Source organism: Rhinoderma darwinii, chromosome 3 (genome assembly GCF_050947455.1).
Source record: "Rhinoderma darwinii isolate aRhiDar2 chromosome 3, aRhiDar2.hap1, whole genome shotgun sequence".
NCBI lineage: Eukaryota > Metazoa > Chordata > Amphibia > Anura > Rhinodermatidae > Rhinoderma > Rhinoderma darwinii.
Window position 1 is genome coordinate 254,840,932 of NC_134689.1, and position 22,397 is coordinate 254,863,328.

Sequence of the window (22,397 nt, forward strand, 5' to 3'; positions counted from 1 at the left end):
ACATGTGTTTTGTGGGAAAACTCCTGTAAGAAAAAAGTCCCAGGCAGCTATCAGATTTCTCAGAACAGGCGGCTGTCATCCATTACCAGTAGGTGTCTGCTGGTTGCTCTGGTCTTCAGACCAAAATGACAGTTAAAGGAACTACTGAGTATTCATGTATAGTGTATGTATTTGTGTATTCTAGGAGACCCGTCAGAGAGAAGGGATCGTCAGACTAAACCCTCTGCAAGAGCCTTTGCTGTCTGAATTACTGAGTGGCAAGTTTACGGTGCTGGTAAGACTTTCTTTTGACTTACAAAATGAGCTAGAGATCTATACTGAAAACTCTTGCAGAAGGTTAAAGGCTATGTTAACATCACATTTTCATCTTCTGTCTGCTCAGAGTGTACAGGCCCCAACTGGAGCCTCCATTGCAATCTTTACTGCCAAACTTCACCACCCAGCAAGAAAGAACAGTAGAGAAGTGCAGCACACTGTACTCCAGGCGCTCTTCTACCTGTTGGACCGTGCAGTGGAGAGGTGAGAGAAGCAACAATAAAAAAAGAATCCATTAGTTCTGCTGTAGACATGTAGAAAACTGCACTGATATATGCAGCTAAAAGTACAATTTAAAGAAGCTCTTTCACCAGATTATAAGTGCCCTATCTCCTACATAATATGATCGGTGCTGTAATGTAGATCACAACAGTGGTTTTTATTTTGAAAAACGATAATTTTTGAGCAAGTTATGAACAATTTTAGATTTAGGCTAATTAGTTAATGCCCAACTGGGCGTCTTTTAACCAAGTGGGCGTTGTAAAGAAAAGTGTATGACGCTGACCAATCAGCGTCATACACTTCTCTCCATTCATGTCCATTTGTGCTCAGCGCAGCGTAATCTCGCGATATCACGCTGTACTGTCACATCCACCCACATTAACTTTACTGAAGTGTCTTGAGAGTGAATAGACATTGCCTCCAGCCAGGAAGCGATGTCTATTCACACTCCCGACACTTCGATAAAGTTACTGTGGGACTTATCCACGGCACAGCATGATCTCACGAGATCACGCCGTGAATGACAGCACAGCGTGATCTCGTGAGATCACGCCGTGCTGTGTGATTAAGTCCCACAGAAGCTTTATCGAAGTGTCGGGAGTCGGAATAGACATCGCATCCTGCCTTGAGGCTATGTCTATTCACTGTCAAGACACTTCAGTAAAGTTAATGTGGGTGTATGTGACAGCGCAGCGTGATCTCGCTGTGCTGTGACTGCAAATGGACATGAATGGAGAGAAGTGTATGACGCTAATTGGTCAGCATCATACACTTCTCTTTACAACGCTCACTTATTCAAAAGTTTAAAGAGGCTCTGTCACCACATTATAAGTGCCCTATCTCCCACATAATGTGATCGGCGCTGTAACGTGGATAACAGTGTTTTTTATTTAGAAAAACTATCAATTTAGAGCAAGTTATGCACAATTTTAGATTTTTATGCGAATTCGTTTCTTAACCCCTTAATGACCAACCTATTTTAAACCTTAACCCCTTCCCGCTCCTTGACGTACTATTACGTCATGGCAGCTGTATCGTTCGCGCTCCATGCCGTAATAGTACGTCTCGGGAGTAACGGCCGTTTCGGCCGTCCTCCCGACACATACAGGAGCTGTGACGCTGCTGTCTTGTTCAGCAGCTTTCACAGCTCCTACAGCGGGGACCGATCGCTGTGTCCCCGCTGATTAACCCCTTAAAAGCTGCGTTCTATAGAGATCGCGGCTTTTTAGGGGTTAAGCTGCCATCGCCCACTATGCTTGCTGTCAGTGAGTAGCTGACAGTTCTAATACACTGCACTACGCATGTAGTGCAGTGTATTAGAATAGCGATCAGGGCCTCCTGCCCTCATGTCCCCTAGTGGGACAAAGTAATAAAGTAAAAAAAAAGTTAAAAAAAGATGTGTAAAAATAATAAAATAAAAGATTTAAAAGTATTAAAAGTAAAAATCCCCCTTTTTACCTTATCAGTCCTTTATTATTAATAAAAATATATAAACAAACAAATAAACTATACATAATTGGTATCGCCGCGTCCGTAACGGCCTGAACTACAAAATTATTTCGTTATTTATCCCGCACGGTGAACGCCGTAAAATAAAATAATAAACCGAACCACAATCACAATTCTTTGGTCACTTCACCTCCCAAAAAATGGAATAAAAAGAGATCAAAAGTCGCATGTACCGAAAAATGGTACTGATCGAAACTACAGTTCGTTACGCAAAAAATAAGTCCTCGCACGGCTTTATTGATTGAAAAATAAAAACGTTATGGCTCTTAGAATAAGGTAACACAAAAAGTGAATGATTGTTTACAAAACGTATTTTATTGTGCAAACGCCATAAGACATAAAAAAAAACTATAAACATCTGGTATCGCCGTAATCGTATCGCCCCGCAGAATAAAGTGAATATGTCATTTATAGCGCACGGTGAACGCTGTAAAAAAAAATGAAAAAAAAAACAATCGTACAATTGCTGTTTTTTAGTCACCACACCACCTAAAAATAGAATAAAAACTGATCAAAAAGCCGCATGCACCCCATGAAAACTGCAGTGTATTCCTCAAGGGGTCTAGTTTCCAAATTGGGGTAACTTTTGGGGGGTTCCCAATGTTTTGGCACCACAAGACCTCTTCAAACCGGACATGGTGCCTAATAAACAAGATGCTTCAAAATCCACTAGGTGCGCCTTTGCTTCGGAGGCCGGTGCTTCAGTCCATTACCGCACTAGGGCCACACATGGGATATTTCTCAAAACGGCAGAATCTGGGCAATACGTATCGAGTTGCGTTTCACTGATAAATCCTTTTGTGTTATAAAAAAAATGGTATAAAGAGGATTTTCTGACAAAAAAAATATTTAAATTTCACCTCTACTTTGCACTAAATTTTTGTGAAACACCTAAAGGGTTCATAAACTTTCTAAATGCTGTTGTGAATACTTTGAGGGGTCTAGTTTCTAAAATGGGGTGTTTGATAGGGGTTTCTAATATATGGGCCCCTCAAAGCAACTTCAGAACTGAACTGGAACCTAAAAAAATAAATAAATGAGGCAATACTTTGCTTCTTACATTATACTGATAATGAGCCGTGCCCACCCCGAGATGGCCCCAGTTTTGACCGTTTGTATAAACGGAGACCCCTATTAGACCGTTCCAGTGCCCGGTTTTCCCCAGCATACACCCCAGAGAAGTGTATTTCTATTGATGAGTCCCTGGTACATTTTAAAGGGAGGGTTCAATTCCGCCAGTACCTGCCGGGTAAGAGGGCAAGGTATGGCGTGAAGATGTATAAGCTGTGAGAGTGCATCCGGGTATACCTACAGGTTTAGGATATATGAAAGAAAGGCCACCCCCAAACCAGACTGCATCCTGGACTACAATAGATACATGGGAGGTGTGGACTTGTAAGATCAAGCCCTGAAGCCCTACAGCGCCATGCGGTGTGGTATAAGAAGCTGGCCGGGCACATCATACAGATGGCATTGTACAATGCGTACATGCTACGTCAATGTGCAGGCCAGACGGGAACTTTCCTGGAATTTCAAGAGGTGATTATCAAGAACCTAATCTTTAGGGACCAAGAAGGGGTGGCACCCAGTACTTCTGGAAGCGAGCCCACACGCATCGTACCAGGGCAACACTTTCCAGGAGAAGTTCCCCAAACTGGCAAGAAGGGAAAAAGTCAAAAGAGGTGCAAAGTCTGCTATAAGAGGGCGATAATGGATGACACAATATATCAATGTGACATGTGTCCCGAATAACCAGAGCTCTGTATGAAAGTGTTTTAAAATTTATCATACATCCCTTGGTTTATAATTTACCCCAATTTTACTTACCCTGATGCACTCCACACAGCTTATCCCCCCTCGTCTTTCCCCTCTGGGCCCTGCTGTGTGTCCAGGCAGCTGATAACAGCCACATGTAGGGTATTGCCATACCCGGGAGAACCCACATTACAGTTTATGGGGTGTAGGTCTCCGGTCAAAATGCTCACTACACCTCTAGATGAATGCCTTAAGGGTGTAGTTTTTAAAACGGGGTCACTTCTTGCGGGTTTCAACTGTACAGGTACCTCAGGGACTTCTGCATACATGACTTCGCACTAGAAAATCCCCAGTAGGCCAAATGGTGGTCCTTTCCTTCTGAGCCCTCCCATGGGCCCAAACGGCAGTTTATCACAACAAATGGGGTATTGCGGCACTCAGAACAAATTGCGCAACAGAATGGGGTATTTTGTTTCTTGTGAAAATAAGAAATTTTCAGCCAAAACTACATATTATTTGAAAAAAATAATTTTGTTTTCATTCCCAGCCCAATTCAAATAAGTTCTGTGAAAAAACTATGGGGTCAAAATGGTCACAACACCCATAAATGAAGTCCTTGAGGGGTGTAGTTTCCAAAATGGGGTCATTTGTGGTGGGTTTCTATTGCTTTGATACCTCTGGGGCTCTGCAAATGCGACATGGCACCCGAAAACCAATCCAGCAAAATCTGTACTCCAAAGAACACACAGCGCTCCTTTCCTTCTGAGCCCTCCCATGGGCCCAAACGGCAGTTTATCACCACAAATGGGGTATTGCCGCACTCAGGACAAATTGGGCAACAAAATGGAGTATTTTATTTCTTGTGAAAATAAGAATTTTTGAGCTAAAATGACATATTATTGGAAAAAATATATATTTTTTTAATTCCCAGCCCAATTCAAATTAGTTCTGTGAAGAAACTAGGGAGTCTAAATGGTCACATTACCCATAAATGAATTCCTTGAGGGGTGTAGTTTCCAAAATGGGGTCACTTCTGGTGGGTTTCCATTGCTTTGATACCTCTGGGGCTCTGCAAATGCAACATGGCACCCGAAAACCAAACCAGCAAAATCTGTACTCCAAAGAACACACAGCGCTCCTTCCCTTCTGAGGCCTCCCATGGGCCCAAACGGCAGTTTATTGCCACAAATGGGGTATTGATGCACTCAGGAGAAATTGGGCAACAAAATTGAGTATTTTGTTCCCTGTGAAAATAAGAAATTTTGGTAAAAAATTACATCTTATTGGAAAAAATTTCATTTTTTTAATGTCACAGCCCAATTGAAATAGGTGCTGTGAAAAAACTGTGCGGTCAAAATGCTAACAACAACCATAAATGAATTCCTTGAGGGGTGTAGTTTCCAACATGGGGTCACTTTTGGTGGGTTTCCATTGCTTTGATACCTCTGAGGCTCTGCAAATGCGACATGGCACCCGAAAACCAATCCAACAAAATCTGGACTCCAACAAACATATAGCGCTCCTTTCCTTCTGAGCCCTCCCATGGGCGCCCAAACGGCAGTTTATCACCACAAATGGGGTATTGCCACACTAAGGACAAATTGGGCAACAAAATGGGGTATTTTGTTCCTTGTGAAAATAAGAAATTTTGATCACAAATGACATTTTATTCGAAAAAATGACATTTTTTTCATTTCAGAGCCCAATTCAAATACGTGCTGTGAAAAAACTGTGCGATCAAAATGGTAACAACAACCCTAAATGAATTCCTTGAGGGGTGTAGTTTCCAAAATGGGGTCACTATTGGGGGATTCCTACTGTTTTGACACCTCAACACCTCTTCAAACCTGGCATGCTGCCTAAAATATATTCTAATAAAAAAGAGGACTCAAAATGCACTAGGTGCTTCTTTGCTTCTAGGGCTTGTGTTTTAGTCCACGAGCGCAGTAGGGCCACATGTGGGACATTTCTAAAAACTGCAGAATCTGGACAATACATATTTAGTAGTGTTTCTCTGGTAAAACCTTCTGTGTTACAGAAAAAAAAATGAATAAAATTGAAATTCAGCAAGAAAAATGAAATTTGCAAATTTCACCTCCACTTTGCTTTAATTCCTGTGAAATGCCTGAAGGGTTAAAAAAAACTTTCTAACTGCTGTTTTGAATACTTTGAGGGGTCTAGTTTTTAAAATGGGGTGTTTTATCAGGGTTTCTAATACATAGGCCCCACAAAGCCACTTCAGAACTCAAGAGGTACCTTAAAAAAAAGGCATTTGAAATTTTCTTAAAAATATGAGAAATTGCTGTTTATGTTCTAAGCCTTGTAACGTCCAAGAAAAATAAAAGAATGTTCAAAAAACGATGCCAATCTAAAGTAGACATATGGGAAATGTGAACTAGTAACTATTTTGGGTGGTATAACCGTCTGTTTTACAAGCAGATGCATTTAAATTCTGAAAAATGCAATTTTTTCAAAATTTTCTCTACATTTTGCAATTTTTCACCAATAAACACTGAATATATCGACCAAATTTTACCACGAACATGAAGCCCAATGTGTCACGAGAAAACAATCTCAGAATCGCTTGGGTAGGTTTAAGCATTCCGACGTTATTACCACATAAAGTGAAATATGTCAGATTTGAAAAATGGGCTCTGAGCCTTAAGGCCAAAACTAGGCTGCGTCCTTAAGGGGTTAATAACCAAGCCATTTTTTACGTTTTTCCATCGTCGCATTCCAAGAGCTATAACTTTTTTTATTTTTGCGTCGACATAACTGTATAAGGTCTTGTTTTTTGCGGGCCGAGTTGTATTTTTTAATAGCACCATTTTGAGGTACATATTATTTATTGATTAACTTTTATTAACTTATTTTGGGGGGGAATAGAAAAAAAAATGAAATTTCGCCACTTTTTCGCGTCCTAAATCTACTCCATTTACCGTGTGGTATAAATAACACAATAACTTTATTCAGCAGGTTGTTACGATTGCAACGATACCAAATTTGTATAGTTTTTGTATGTTTTACTACTTTTACACAGTAAAAACGCTTTTTTTTTCAAAATTATTTGTTTTTGTGTCTCCATATTTGAAGAGCCATAACTTTTTTATTGTTCCGCCGTTGCAGTTGTATGAGGGCTTTTTTTTGCGGAAAGACTTGTGGTTTTTATTGGTACCAGATTGGAGTAGGTGCGACTTTTTGATCACTTTTTATCACATTTTTTTAAAGTCAAGATTCACAGAAAACAGCAATTTTTCCATCGTTTTTTATTTAATTTTTTACAGCGTTCACGGTGCGGGTTAAATAATGTAATAGATTTATAGTCGGGGTCGTTACGGACGCGGCGATACCAAATATGCGTAACTTTTTTACTTTATTTTGTTTTTTTAGTAAAGCATTTTGTAAGGGGAAAAAGTGGATTTTTTATTTTTTTTTTTCACTTTTTTTTTTTTTTATTAACTTAAACTTTTTTTTTTTTACCTTTTTACTAGTCCATCTAGGGTACTTTAATATGCGATCATCCGATTGCTATTATAATACACTGCAATAATTCTTTATTCCAATGTATTACTGCCTGTCCGTTTAAAACGGACAGGCATCTGCTAGGTCATGCCTCCAGCGTGTTTTTTTTTTTTTTTTTTTAACAACTGGGCGTTGTAAAGAGAAGTGTATGACGCTGACCAATCAGCATCATACACTTTTTCTCCATTCATTTTTAGCAGTACTCGCAACACAGCATGATCTCGCGAGATCATGCTGTGCAGTCACATACTCCCATATTAACTTTACCAAAGTGTCTTGGGAGTGAATAAACTCCAGCCAGGACGCGATGTCTATTCACACTCCCGACACTTTGGTAAAGTTTCTGTGAATGACCGCACACGTGATCTCGCGAGATCTATAGAAAATACAAAGCAGCTGTAGCTCAAAAAGTAAACATTAAAAAAATAAACTATTTAGAAAATTGCAGCAATCGCACTGACTGACCTTTTTATGAAAAAAAATAAATTGCATTTAAAAAGGTTTACATAGCCTTTAAAGAGGATCTGTCACCAGTTTATTAATTCCCTATCTCCTAACTAATGTAATAGGCGCTATGATGCTGACAACTACAGTGTAATGTCTTTTATTTGCAAAGTTATGAGCATTTTTCTAAACATGCTAATGTGGCTATACTTGCCAAATGGGAGGTTACTCTTGCTTTTGACAGTGGGCGGTGTAATGTTTTCTGTATGACGCTGCAAAATTAGTGTCATACAGTTCTTCTCTTCCCAGCCCATAAACACAGTGTGATCATATAGTATACAGCTTCTATTCCCGACTGTGTTTTCAACTGGTGATACCTCCGGTTGTGTCACAGCTAGAACTGTGATCCTGGTGTCATATGAAATATTAGAACGTCATCTTTCATATGTCACCAGATGCACTGTTCTAGGTGGTCCGCAGCTAGGGATATTGGTGTTTGAAGTGATCCCGCTTCCCTCCAGCCTCAGTCTCTCACACTGTGTGAAGCAGCTTGATGCTGATAGGACAGCGTCAGAGGCTGTGAGGTAGCTCTGTTACCTCCCAGTTGTCTAGTATAGCCTCATGTGCACATTTAGAAAAAAAGTTCAGAACTTTTAAAATAATAAACTTTTTGGGACAATTTTCACTAGCATTATCAGTGTGACAGCACCTATTAGATTAGCTAGGAGATTGAGCATTACTAAACTAGTGACAGATCATCTTTAAGAAAATACATTTTATGACGGACGCATATGTAATCTACACACTGACTGTAGCCATTATACCAATACACGTGTTTGTCAACTCACAAAAGCTTGTGTCTTCTAACGGGAAAACTGTCGGGAATTTTGAATCCCAGCAGGGGGTTCTACACTTATAAGCTGTCCCATAGGCAGCAATTGAAACGATGCAATTTTCTAACCTAACCCCAGTTCCGCTATGGTCTCCTCACATTAATTACATTAGCAATTGGGGTTTGTTGGGGGGGGGGGGGCGGGTCAGCACTGGAGCGGTTTGAGAGGATGTTCCTAGACAAAATAAAATATCTATTACAAAATTGAAGTCTTAAAGGGGATGTCTCAACTGGACAAAGACTTTTTGAAGTCCGCTGCTCCAACTCCCCATTAGTAGTTATTACTAGGATAAGCTACATATACGGCAAAATGTTGCTTTACATTTATCCATTCAAACAAATGTGCTACTGTATAATACATTGTTACGCCGAGTCCACCACAGCAGGAGCTACTCTTTTCTGTGGCCCTCTGCTCTAGGTCATAGAGGGGAACTTAAAGCGAGGGACCCCTTTCTAGAACATCCATATACCCTATTGTGGCATATGAACAGGGATTTTTTATTTTCAATTGGACAAACCCTTTAAGTAGTAAATCTCTAAAACATATCCGATTACTGATTTAGATGTCAAGAGACCACATCACCACAACAAAGTACAGTACAACGCATGCGAAAGGGGGGTACATAACTTAATTTACTCTGCTGTGGATTGCCCACAAAAATGCCATGGATTTCACACACTGTATTGAAATGGGTAAAATTTGCTACAAAATCTGCATGTAAATCGGAATGTTGAAACATAAGATTTACTTGTGAATTTTCCAGGTAAAGCATACCTATTATGGTTGATTTAATAATTTGGTCTTCTTTGGGTAAAGCTGGAATATATGACTTCATGGGAATTTTTTAAAAAAAAGTTATGTAGTCCATGTTTTTCCCTTTCTATATAGTTAAAAGCTGCATTCCTCTAAGATGATGATGTGCCCAGGGGTTTGGAAAGAGTAAGGCCTCATGCACACGACCGTAGTGGTGTGCACGGGCCGTGATTTGCGGCTCGGACGGCCGCGGAGTGTCCCCTGCGGCCACCCTGCAAATCACAGGCCGTGCACATTGCCGTGTGCATTTATATCAACGAGGACCGCAAAATGCAGCCGTAATAAGACATGTCCTATCGTTTTGCGGTCCAGACTCCCGGGCAATGCACGGAGCATGGAAATCACGGACGTGTGCATGGGCCCATTGAAACGAATAGGGACGCAATTCACCTGCAGATTTGCGGGTGAATTGCAGCCGCAAAAATAAGTTTGTGTGCATGGGGCCTAAAAATTATTTATCTAGTTTAGGCTTTACAAACGTACGATCTTTAAAATACACATCTTTTATAATATTAAGCTGCACACTTTACTTGCGAAGTCACAAATATATTAAAGCGCGTCTGTCACAATGCTTTAAGTTACAATAAGAGTTCACTTAAAACTTATTCTATTCAACATATTCAGTGACATCCTGCATAGTTTTTCAGGAAATGCTAAATAGGGGTGAACGGATTATAAGTGGATTAGGGTCGAGTGCTCAGTGTACGTAATAAATACAGGGGTTGGAAAATGAACTAATATGTAACTGCCAAACTAAAGGAAACACTAACGTAAACTAATAACTATAGAAACATTCCACCTCAACCTCCCCCAGAACAATGTTGTCTATTTGCGTAGATTCTATAAATGCATTTTATTGGTGGATCATTCTTTCATAAATCATTCTGACAAGTTGTTTTGCTCATTGTTCTAGTTGGTCAACTCAAAAAGGTCTTCCACAGCAAACTCTCCATTCTCTCAGAGCTCATGATATTGAGATAATCGGCAAGTTTTGGCCATTATCCCTCAATTTAGCGCTGAACTACATTTTGATAATCTGAATGTTATTAAGTAACTGTCATACTGGTACTTACAGTTTGGGATTATAAATGATTAGTGTTACAATATCTGAGCGCTACATGTTTGTTCAGTACTAGACTAGCATAGTGCACTCTCGCTGCAGTGTCGACACACAGAGAAATGGCCTGGTGTTCATCTATGATATGGGGGGCAGTCAGTACAGCAACTTTGAGCTGGAATTAAGCAAGAAGATCCTGAGCCTGCTGAGGGTGAGTGTATTCATCATTATGTCCTACTAACCCTGACATTATTTCAAATACAAGCTATAGCTTCCACTCATTCACATTTTTCTTAAACAATCATAGCCTTTGCCAGTTTTGATAACTGGTCCATATAAAATAACCTGTTGATAGTGGGGAAATTTCAAACGGAAAGACTCCTATTCCAGAGGTTTCCATGATAAATTTACTCCAAGTCTTGTTCCCTGTAACTTTACAAGTCACAATGTATGTGGTAACCCCATAATTATTTATTTAAACCTCTAAACAACGGAAAAACAATGTTGCAGTCCCCTCCAACCCATTTTGCAGCTCACACATTTTAAAAATATTTTCCACTAAACAAAGTCTTGAGTCCATTTACAAAGGACCGGTTTAACTTTACAAAGTCTTAAAGGCTATGTACACCTTTGAAATATTTTATTTTTTATATATAAAAATGTCTATCAGTGTGTTTGGTGCAGCTTTCTAAATACATTTTACTAAAAAATATTTTTACTTTTTGAGATACAGCTGCTTTGTATCCTGTATACAGAGCAGCTGTGTATAGCGCTGAGACCTGAATCAGTCAGGTCCGCGGGACTGATGGATATCCGTGTCAGCGGGTCCTGTGTGTCTCTGACAGTTATGAACTCAGATTTGATCTGTAACCGCTCGATCCTGCGTGTCAGAGACACGCAGGACCCGCAGTCACTGAACCCATCAGTGCCACTGACCTGACGGATACAGGTTTCAGCGCTAGATACAGCTGCTCTGTAGGCAGGATACAAAGCAGCTGTATCTCAAATAGTAAAAATAATTTTTGATAAAAATTATTTAGAAAGTTGCACAAAACATAGATTGATATTTTTCTATATATATATATATATATATATATATATATATATATATATATATATAGTGTATGTATATATATATATATATGTGTGTGTGTGTGTATATACACACACATATACACACACATAATACATACATACATACATACATACATACATACATACATACACACACACACACACACACACAAGCTTAGGTCCAGAATTATTTGGTTGGTGACACAAGTTTTGGCATTTTAGCTGTTTATTGAAACATATTGAATATACAGTTATATAATGTGGGCTTAAAGAGCAGACTCTCATCTTTAGTTTGAGGGTATTCACATCCTAATTTGAGGAAGGATTTAGGAATTACAGCTCTTTAATATGTAGCTGCCTCTTTTTCAAGGGACCAAAGGTAATTGGACAATTATCTCAAAAGCTATTTAATGGGCTGCATGGGCTATTCCCTCGTTAATTCATCATCAATTAAGCAGGTAAAAGGTCTGGAGTTGATTCCAGGTGTGGAATTTGCATTTGGAAGCTGTTGCTGTGAACCCACAACATGAGGTCAAAGGAGCTCTCAATGCAAGTGAAACAGACCTTCGTTGGCCGAAAAAAATGAAGAAATCCATCAGAGAGATGTCACAAATGTTAGGAGTGGCCAAATCAACAGTTTGGTACATTCTTGAAGAAAAAGAGCGCACTGGTGATCTTGTGAATTTCAATAGGCCTGGACGTCCACGGAAGACAACAATGGTGGATGATCGCAGAATCCTTTCCATGGAGAAGAAAAACCCCTTCACGACATCTAGCCAAGTGAAGAACACTCTCCTGGAAGTAGGCGTATCAGTATCTAAGTCTTCCATAAAGAGAAGACTTCATGAGAGCAAATTCAGCGGGTTCACCACAAGGTGTAAACCATTAATCTGCCTCAAAAATAGAAAGGCCAGATTAGACTTTGCCAAACAACATCTAAGGAAGCCAGCCCAGTTCTGGAACAGCATTCTTTGGACAGATGAAACTAAGATCAACCTGTACCAGAATGATGGGTGGAAGAAAGTATGGAGAAGGCTTGGAACGGCTCATGATCCAAAGCACACCACATCCTCTGTAAAACATGGCGGAGGCAGTGTGATGGTATGGACATGCATGACTGCCAAAGACACTGGGTCACTAGTGTTTATTGATGAGGTGACTGAAGACAGAAGCAGCAGGATGAATTCTGACGTTTTCAGGGATGTACTTTCTGCTCAGATTCAACCAAATGCCTCAAGGTTGATTGGATGTCGCTTAACAGTACAGATGGACAATGACGCAAACCATACTGTGAAAGCAACCCAGGAGATTTTTAAGGCAAAGAAGTGGAATATTCTGCAATGGCCAAGTCAATCACCAGATCTCAACCCGATTGAGCATGCATTTGACTTGCTTAAGACAAAACTTAAAGGGCTTATCCAGGGACCAAAAATTGCATTGCAATAATATATTTATGTGAAACTAAGTAACGTACTAATATACTTTAATAAAAAATTCTGTACTAACTGGTGCAATTCAAACCTCGTGAATTATTCAGGAAGTGCTGGTGCTTTCTAATAATGATGATGCTCCGACACGGCCCCACGTGACTGAGCTCTTGATTCATGAACATGACCGCAAGGGGCTGTCACATTGCCTATTGCTTGAGTCCCGAGCAGAGCATCAGCTAGCACCTTGCTCGGGACTCCAGCACTGCTCCCGACGTCCATATTTGACCAATTCAGGGGTTTCCTATCGCTGGAGTCCCCGAGCAAAGCATCTGCCTGGGGACTCCACAGCTTCTGCCTACGTCATTGTCACTGTCCATATATGGACAATGATGTCGGCAGCTGTACTGGAGTCCCCGAGCAGAGCATCAGCTGATGCTCTGCTCGGGGACTCCAGCGATAGGAAACCCCTGAATTGACCAAATATGGACGTCGGGAGCATTGCTGGAGTCCCGAGCAAAGCGCTAGCTGATGCTCTGCTCGGGACTCAAACAATAGGTAATGTGACAGCCCCGTGCGGTCATGTTCACGAACAGCACATGAAGCAAGAGCTTAGTCACGTGGGGCCGTGTCAGAGCGTCATCATTAGAAAAGCTCCAGCACTTCCTGAATAACTCATGAGGTTTGAACTGCACCAATTAGTACAGAATTTTTAATTAAAGTAGATTAGTAAGTTACTTAGTTTTACATAAATATATTATTGCAATGCAATTCATGGTCCCCGGATAACCCCTTTAAGGCAGAAAGACCCACAAACAAGAAACAACTGAAGACAGCTGCAGTAAAGGCCTGGCAAAGCATCACAAAGGAGGAAACCCAGCGTTTGGTGATGTCCATGGGTTCCAGAATTCAGGAATTGCCGGCAAAGCATTCTCTACAAAGTATGGTTGCAATTCCTAAACGTTTCACAGGATATTTTTTTTTCAACCCTTTAAATGAAACCTGAAAGTCTACACTTCAATTGCATCTCAGTTGTTTCATTTCAAATCCAATGTGGTGGCAGCGGAGCCCAAATCATGAAGATCGTGTCACTGTCCAAATAATTCTAGACCTAACTGTGTGTGTGTGTGTGTGTGTGTGTGTGTGTGTGTGTGTGTGTGTGTGTGTATGTATGTGTATATATATATATGTGTGTACTTAGCATTTAACTCCCCTCCTCCATCCAATGTGCAGCAAAAACATATATCCTTGCTATTTGTATGTGAGCAATATCTGTTTTTATGTTAGGGTGCATTTCCTGCTCGTCTAAAGAAAGTCCTAATCGTTTCTCCTCCAGTCTGGTTCAGAGTTCCATATTCTATTATCAGTCTACTACTTAAAGAGAAGTTAAGAGAGAGGGTAAGTCTGGATTTCCACTACATTGGGGTTTACTCCCACGTGCTATTACAGAGTAATTCCGCATTCACCAACATTTCACATTTTAAATCTGCAAGTTGAGTGACTTTTCAAATAATTTCCTTTACTATCTTTGTACCAATTTAAGAATTGTTTTTTGTTTTCTTAATTCATATGCATAGAAATGTTAAGATTTCTGTTGCTTGCCATTGGAAATGGGCAACACTTTAGCCACCAATGACACCAATCTGTCAGTCATGTGATTAACAGCTTAATGGGGTTGTACAAGGTTAGAAAATACATAGCTGTTTTTTTTCAGAAACAGCTCAACTATCCATGGGTTGTGTTTGGTATTGCACCTTGGCTCCATTGAAGTGTATTGAATCTGTAATACCACACACAACCTGTGGACAGGTGTAGTGCTGCTTTTGGTAGGAAGCAGCCATGTTTGGTCAAACACTGACATTTAGCGCACTGCCTCTCCATTCAAACTCCTCCTCACCACAGTCGTGTGGTGAGGAGAGACTGTGGATTCGGGATCTCCATTCTAGTAATTGTGGGGGTCCAAGCAGTTGCACCCCCAAGCGAGATTTCTCACCTGACCTGTGGATAGTTGATGAAATTAGTGGGAAAACCCCTTTAATTCTAAGGCTGGGTTCACACAGTGCGGTCAAAATGCGTTTTTTTTTGGCGTGACGCAAAAAAATTGTTTTTGCCACGTCCGCGGTAAATCCTAGCCGTTTTACCACGATGTTCAGACATGTGACAGGCAGGATACTCACATTGAATGTTCAGTCTACATAGTTTAAGTAAAGGACCAATCCTGTTTTGAAACATTACCTGAGGAAATAAATTGCTTATTTATGTTACATAATAGCAGTGAAGTAATTGTGTTGCACTACACAAGCCCCTGGGAATGACTTTGGTCCCCTCATGTGATTGTTGCTTTCTCAACTTTTGTTATAAATTTAAAGCATGGATATACTTTCCAGAAACTTTGCTACTTACTTTCTTTCCTAAATTGCATAACCACATGAGCTCCCTTGTGGTTCTCTTTCTGCTGTTGTGCCTTTCCACGTTTCACTGAAGTTTACAGCCGGTAATTTCTCTGGCTGAATCTTTGTTGAATTTTTAACAAAATGACACCATGTATGATCAATTCAGTTCTGTATTCCTTGTGCTATTTTATGTATAATTGGCAATATATTCCTTCCTTTTAGGTGCACATGGTGAGCATGAGTGAACTTCTTGAGCACTTGCCTCCACAGTGTCTTCCTGAGTCTCTAGGTGGATTACTTCCATGGGATCCTGGTTCATGGAACTGCCTTCTCCTCCCTGCCCGTGCAGGAAAACCAGATCCTCTAGATGAGGTGGTACTAGTGCTGGCAGAAGGACAAAGTAGGGGAGTGCATAAACCAGGGTCGGCAAGCATGACCCTGTCTCAGCTGAAGGAACACACTAGCGCTTTGGGAAGACGAGGAATTTATGAGGAATATGAAGAAATAAGGAATGAGCAACCAGAGGGGACTTTCTCTGCTTCACTGTAAGTGTGAAAAATTTTCAGTCTATATGTGAGGTCTATCTAATAAAGGGGTTGTCCAATTTAGAAAAACTATTTTGCATTAGGGTATGTGCACATACAAAATCAAAAACGTCTGGAAAAAGGGAAAACCGCTCCTGATTTTCAGACATTTTTTAAGGCACTTGCGATTTTCGCGGCGTTTTTTACGGCTGTTTTTGGAGCTGTTTTTCTATAGAATATGAAAAACGGCTCCAAAAAACGTCTCAAGAAGTGACATGCACTTTTTTGCAGGCGTCTTTTTACGTGACGTTTTTTGGAAAATGAGGTGTAAAAAAACGCCTCTGTCGGAACAGAACGCCGTATTTCCCATTGAAATCAATGGGCAGATGTTTGGCGTGAACGCCCCGAAATACGCCTGAAAACACTCTGTGTGAACATACCCTTAGGAAAGTTTGAGTTAATAGAATTAAGTCCTCGTTTCATGATCCTCATCTCTTGGCCGGAGTAGAGAGCAGTTACGAAGAGAATCTCTCTAGAGCACCTGTCCTGCTTTACACAGGTAACCAGAGATGAGCGAATTTCCCGAAATACGTGATCAAACCGGCCTTCAGATTTTATTCTTTGGGGATCAAAAGTGCCCTGCTGGCACTAAAAAGTTGCGTATGACACTCTTCTGGTCTTCTAGGACTGTATCCAACCCTTTTCAATCTCTTTAACACCAAGACAGCATTTGTAACGTAAAAGTGACAGCAACATATATGGCTTTTGGTAAAAGGATGGCAGCCGGTGGTAACAAATAGCTTGTTTAAAAAACACTGAATAGTCAGATTCTTTTTATGCTTTTTAAAATGAAAAAAACAGTCCAAAAATTATCCTTTTTTCAGGGCAGATGCCTGTCTGTGTTTATACATACATGGTTATATCCGATGAAGCAATGGCTTTTTAACCCTTTGACGCACCATGATGCACCAGCACGTCATGGTGCAGGGGGAGAAGTATGGAGCGCACTCACAGGCTGAGTACGCTCCATACGCTGGGAGTAACGGCCAGAAACAGCAATCACACTGTTCCTGGCCTTTTAACCCCTCAAATGCTGCATTCAACCGCGACCACAGCATCTGAGGCGTTATAGAAAGGGGGCGCCCCCTCAGACAGCTCATCGGCGGCCCCATAGCTCGATCGAGGGTCGCAAATGGTTGTCACGGCAGCCCAGGGGCCTAATGAAGGCCCCCCAGGACTGCCTTCACCCTGCCTCTGTTAAGCCCTGCCTGGCAGGGCTTAACAGAAGCCTGTAAAAATGACTATACACTGCAATACTAATGTAATACTAACGATTGATGGTTCAAGTCCCCTAGGGGGACTGATGAAATGTGTAAAAAATAGTTACTTTTTAGTAGTGACATTTTTTTTTATTTTTTTTTAAAAACTTTTCCCATTTTTGTAAAAAAATAAACAAAATTGGTATCGCTGCATCCGTAAAAGTCTGAACTATAACAATACAGCATTATTTAATTTGCACGGTAAATGCCGTAAAAAGAAAAAATAAAACACCACAATCGCTGTTTTTTTGGTTTACTTAGTGATAAAAAAAAATTTATAAAAAGTGATCAAAAAGTCGTATGTACCAAAAAAATTGTACCAATAAAAATCACAGCTCATGCCGAAAAAAATAAGCCCTCATACCATTCAATCGACCAAGATATAAAAAAATTACGGCTTACAGAATGTGGTGACATAAATAATTTTTTTCTAACAAATGTTTTTTTATTTGTAAAAGGAGTAAAACATTAAAAAAACTGTATAAATTTTGTATCATCGTAATCGTCTTGACCAACAGAATAAAGTTAAATTATTGTTTTTGAAGCACAGTGAGAGACGTATAAACTAAATCCAAAAGAAAATGGAGGAATCGCCGTTTTTTTACAATTCCACCCCACAAATATTTTTTCCATTTCCCAGTACATTATATGGTACTTTAATGCCAGTAGAAACTACAACTCCCCCCGCAAACCACTTTATTAACGGAAAGAAAAAAAGTTATGGCTCATAGAAGGCGGGGAGTGAAAAACTAAAATCAAAAAATGGCTTGGACTTCAAGGAGTTAAAAAGCGGTCCAAAAATCATCCCTTTTTAGGGAGTAGCAACAGATTTGGTAGTATTTTAAAGTAAATATATATACAGTACTGTGCAGCATTTTTCCACAACAGTCTAAAACTTTTGCACAGTAAGAATGCTTTCAAAAATAGAAGTGTTAATAGTTTGGTTTTTAATCAATTCACTAAACATAAAGTGAATAAACAGAAGGGAAATCTAAATCAAATCAGTATTTGGTATGACCATCCTTTGCCTTCAAAACAGCATCATATCTTTTAGGTACACTTGCACAAAGTTATGAATTTTGTAGAATTATATTCAGGTGTATGATTAACCAGTTATACCAAACAGGCGATAATGATCATCATTTTCATATGTAGGTTGAAACAGTCATTAACTATAACAGAAACATCTGTGTAGGAGGTTTAAAACTGGATGAGGAACAGCCAAACTCTGCTACTAAGGTGAAGTTGTGGAAGACCGTTTCATTCCACAGGTCCACCATGGCAAGACTGAGCACAGCAAGAAGGCACAAGTTAGTTATACTGCATCAGCAAGGTCTCTCCCAGGCGAAGATTTCAAAGCAGACTAGGGTTTACAAGATGTGCTGTTCAAGCTCTTTTGAAGAAGCACAAAGAAATGGGCAACATTGATGACCATAGACACAACGGTTGGCCAAGAAAACTTTGTGCAACAGATCAAAGACACATCATGCTTACTTCTCCTTGAAATCTGAAGATGTCCAGCAGTGCCATCAGCTCATAACTGCCTGAAACCAGTGGAACCCAGGGACACCCATCTACTGTTCGGAGGGCTGGCCAGAAGTGGTCTTCATCGAAGAATTGCGGGCAAAAAGCCATACCTTCAACGTGGAAACGAGGCCAAGCGACTCAACTATGCACGAAAACATAGGAGCTGGAGTGCAGAAAGATGTCAGCAGGTGCTCTGGACTAATAAGTCAAAATTTGAAATATTTGTTTGTAACAGAAGGCAGTTTGTTCACCGAAGGGCTTGAGGGTGGTACCATGATTAGTGTCTGCAGGCAACAGTGAAGCATGGTGGGGGACCATTCCCTGCAAGTTTTAGGCTGCATTTCAGCAAATGGAGTTGGTGATTTGGTCACGATTAATGGTGTACTCAATGCTGAGTAATACAGTCAGATTCTTATCCATCACGTAAGACCATCAGGAAGGTGTTTGTTTGGCTCCAAATTTATTCTGCAGCAGGACAACAACCCCAAATATGCAACCAATTTCATTAGGAACTATCTTCAGCGTAAAGAAGAACAAGGAGCCCTGGAAGTGATGATATGGCCCACACAGAGCACTAGGATGGATTTGAGGAAGCCTACATTCATAGATCTGTGGTTTGTTCTGCAAGATGTTTGGAACAACCTCCCTGCCGAGTTCCTTCAAAAACGATGTGGAAGTGTATCTAGAAGAATTGATGCGGTTTTGAAGGCAGAGGGTAGGGTGGTCACCCCAAATATTAATTTGATTTAGATTTTTCTTCTGTTTATTCCCTTTTATTTTGTTGAATGATAAAAAAAACGAACATTTTTATTTTTGACAGCAATCTTACTGCGCATCATTTTTCCACAACTGTCTAAAGCTTTTGTGTGGTGTGCGTGCGTGTGCGTGCGCGTGCGTGTGTGTGTGTATATGTGTATATATATATATATACACGTAAAGGCAGTGGAATTCATTAAGTGGTACAGCAGCGACTGCACCCCCAGCAACTTGGCCAGGTGGGAGCTCAGTCGGCACACAAGCGGATTACTGGGCACATATTCTGTTATGGATGACTGAGGATTGAACGGAGTAGGAGAAGGAGCAGGAAACTTAGTAGATGTTAATGTTGATGGTGATGACAATGACCATGTACTACTTGTAGATGGGGACCGGCTACTAGAAGTGAGCAGATGATCCCGCTTCATTTGCTGATTGAGAGCTGTAGTTCCTACATCATCATCCCTGCCACTTTTTTCAGACTGTGATATGTCATTGGCTCCTTGATCCCCTCATGATTCCCATCTCTATATTTGCCCCCGAGTGGCACTAGTACCACGGCTACCAGTGCCCCCACCACTACCACCAGAGGTGTAGCTAGGTTCTCCAGCACCCGGGACAAAGATTGTTTGCCCCCCTTCCCAACTTCTTTCATGACATCTCCTTCCCCCTCGCCATGTTTGCTTTCTCTACCAGTCAATGAGAAAATGAGAAGAGAAAAAAAAATTCCGCTTTTTTTTTTAATGTAAGTCGAGCATAACCATTAACCATTTGTACATTTTTCAAGCAATATAGTTATATAAGGTAGTTAACATAACAATAAATGAAAGAGGTAAGTGTGCCTGACTAAAACCGTTTGTATAACTCAGGCTAATGAGACTATATGGTATCATAATGAACAGCCTCCTCTTGTAGATAGTGCCACACGCCCCCCTGTAGATAGTGACACAAGCCCCCCTGTAGATAGTGCCAAACAGCCCCCCTTGTTGATAGCGCCACACAGCCCAAAAAGAAAATTAAAAAAAAACTCGTACCCACCCAGTCCCATTCCCACGATCAATGGAGCAGCTCCACAGCCTCCTCAGCAGCCTATGAGATGGGATCCTTGCGCAGACCGGCGTGATCTATTGACTTCATCGTGCCAGGGAGCTAGCTCCTTACTCTGCCATACTATTCAATTCTATCTGTGCCATACAATTGAATGTGGCAGTCGCCCGGGGCCCCAGATGCCGTCTGGCACATTATGGGCTAGGCCGCATGGGCCCACTAATGCTGCAGGCCCCGTAGCAGCCGCTATGGCTGCTGTAGAGGTAGTTCGGTCACTGGCGCCAGCTGTACCAGAGACACCTATTCAGTAGTGGCGCTGCAGTGCCTCACCTTCCTTTCCTCTTAGTTGCACCCGGGGCTCATGCCCCGTCTGTGCCCCCAGCTACTCTCCTAACTACCACCACCATGGCTAAAAGTACCACTACTACCACCACAGCTATGCATGATGAGTAACCCATCCAGTGCACAATGTCATCCGCTTATTCCACAATATTACGCCTAATGATGGTGATAGACAACTGTGGTCTGGGACTACTGGCCGGTAGGCTGATGCTGACCGTGCTACTACTTGCTTTACGGCCACCCACATCCTTAATGAAAGATGACGTGGCACGGGTGTTTCCTCTTAAATTATCCCGTCCATTGCCACTCTGTCTTTTTCAACACATTGTTTTTTGTAAATGAGGCACCACTGAGTCTGCGTTGGTTATTCTGACCACAAGGCCTATAGTTATGAAGAAAAAAAAAAAACAGAAGTCACACAGTCTATCTACTAAAAGTGCACAGTATTGTTGCTCGTTGCTGCAGTTACTGTTGGCTAAGTTTAACACAAAACAATGTGTAAAATTAGGCTGGCGTTGTTAGCAATTAGATGTATGCAAAACAATGAGTGACATCACGTACGTAATGTCTGTATCTGTAGGCAGCAGTACTCTATCTGCACCAGGATTAACATTTTTAATTAAAATTTATTTGAAAGAAAAATGTTACTGAGACACAGACTGAAGTATAACAGCACTGTATGAATGCTTGACGCAGAACAATATGCCAATTTTTGGTGGTAGGTTTTTCTTGGGGTCCAGGCAGAGAGACATATGATCAGCTTATCAGGGGACTCTTTTAACAAGTAGGGATTGTCCAAAGCGGAGAACCCCTTTAAGTTAGGTACAAAGTGGTAATGTATGACTTAGGACAAGCTATATAAATACCTACAGGTCCACTTTCATGAAAACTGTGGTTGCTAAATGACAATAGATGTTGAGTTCCTCTATTAACCACACTGCTTCCTTAAAGCAGATCAGTTCACCTTAGTTACACCATATAACAAACAACCACAAGTCAGCTGTGTGTGAATACAGGGAAAAAAGGTCTATTGTGTTTGTGACCGTACACAAATCATAAACCGATGTGAATTTCTAGCTTGTCCAACAGTATTACAACATCTCACAATTGTTTTTACAGAATTATATTGTTGCTTGCCATAAAACAACTCTCTGACTGATCTGTTTATAGGGCTGTCGTGAACCGTGATCGGAATCGTTATGGCGATGTTCCATGTCTAGACCAAACACGAGTCAAATTAAAGCGGGTCAATTGGCATGATGTAAATATCCTTTTTTTATTTTTTATTTTTTTTAAATAAAATATTAAGCTTGTGCTCCCAGTGCGAGAACTAGGCTGTATGGCTTCTAATGGTAGCTATGAGACCAAATGTACAATACTTTGTCAACTCTTGATTTTAAATGCACCTGTCATGGGAATGACACAGGGCTAAAATGGAGTGCAGGAGTACTGGACATT

General features: G+C 40.7%; 1 protein-coding gene across 1 annotated transcript in view; it reads left to right on the top strand.

Annotated features, from left to right (window-relative positions):
* PTPN9 (protein tyrosine phosphatase non-receptor type 9) overlaps positions 1–22,397 on the top strand; it is a 40,861-nt gene that overhangs the window by 3,566 nt on the left and 14,898 nt on the right. The window contains exons 3-8 of the mRNA XM_075857778.1: positions 185–274; positions 383–519; positions 10,636–10,741; positions 14,319–14,429; positions 15,647–15,969; positions 22,110–22,200. Of these exons, the coding sequence (XP_075713893.1) occupies positions 185–274; positions 383–519; positions 10,636–10,741; positions 14,319–14,429; positions 15,647–15,969; positions 22,110–22,200 (858 nt within the window). The remainder of the gene's footprint in view (positions 1–184; positions 275–382; positions 520–10,635; positions 10,742–14,318; positions 14,430–15,646; positions 15,970–22,109; positions 22,201–22,397) is intronic.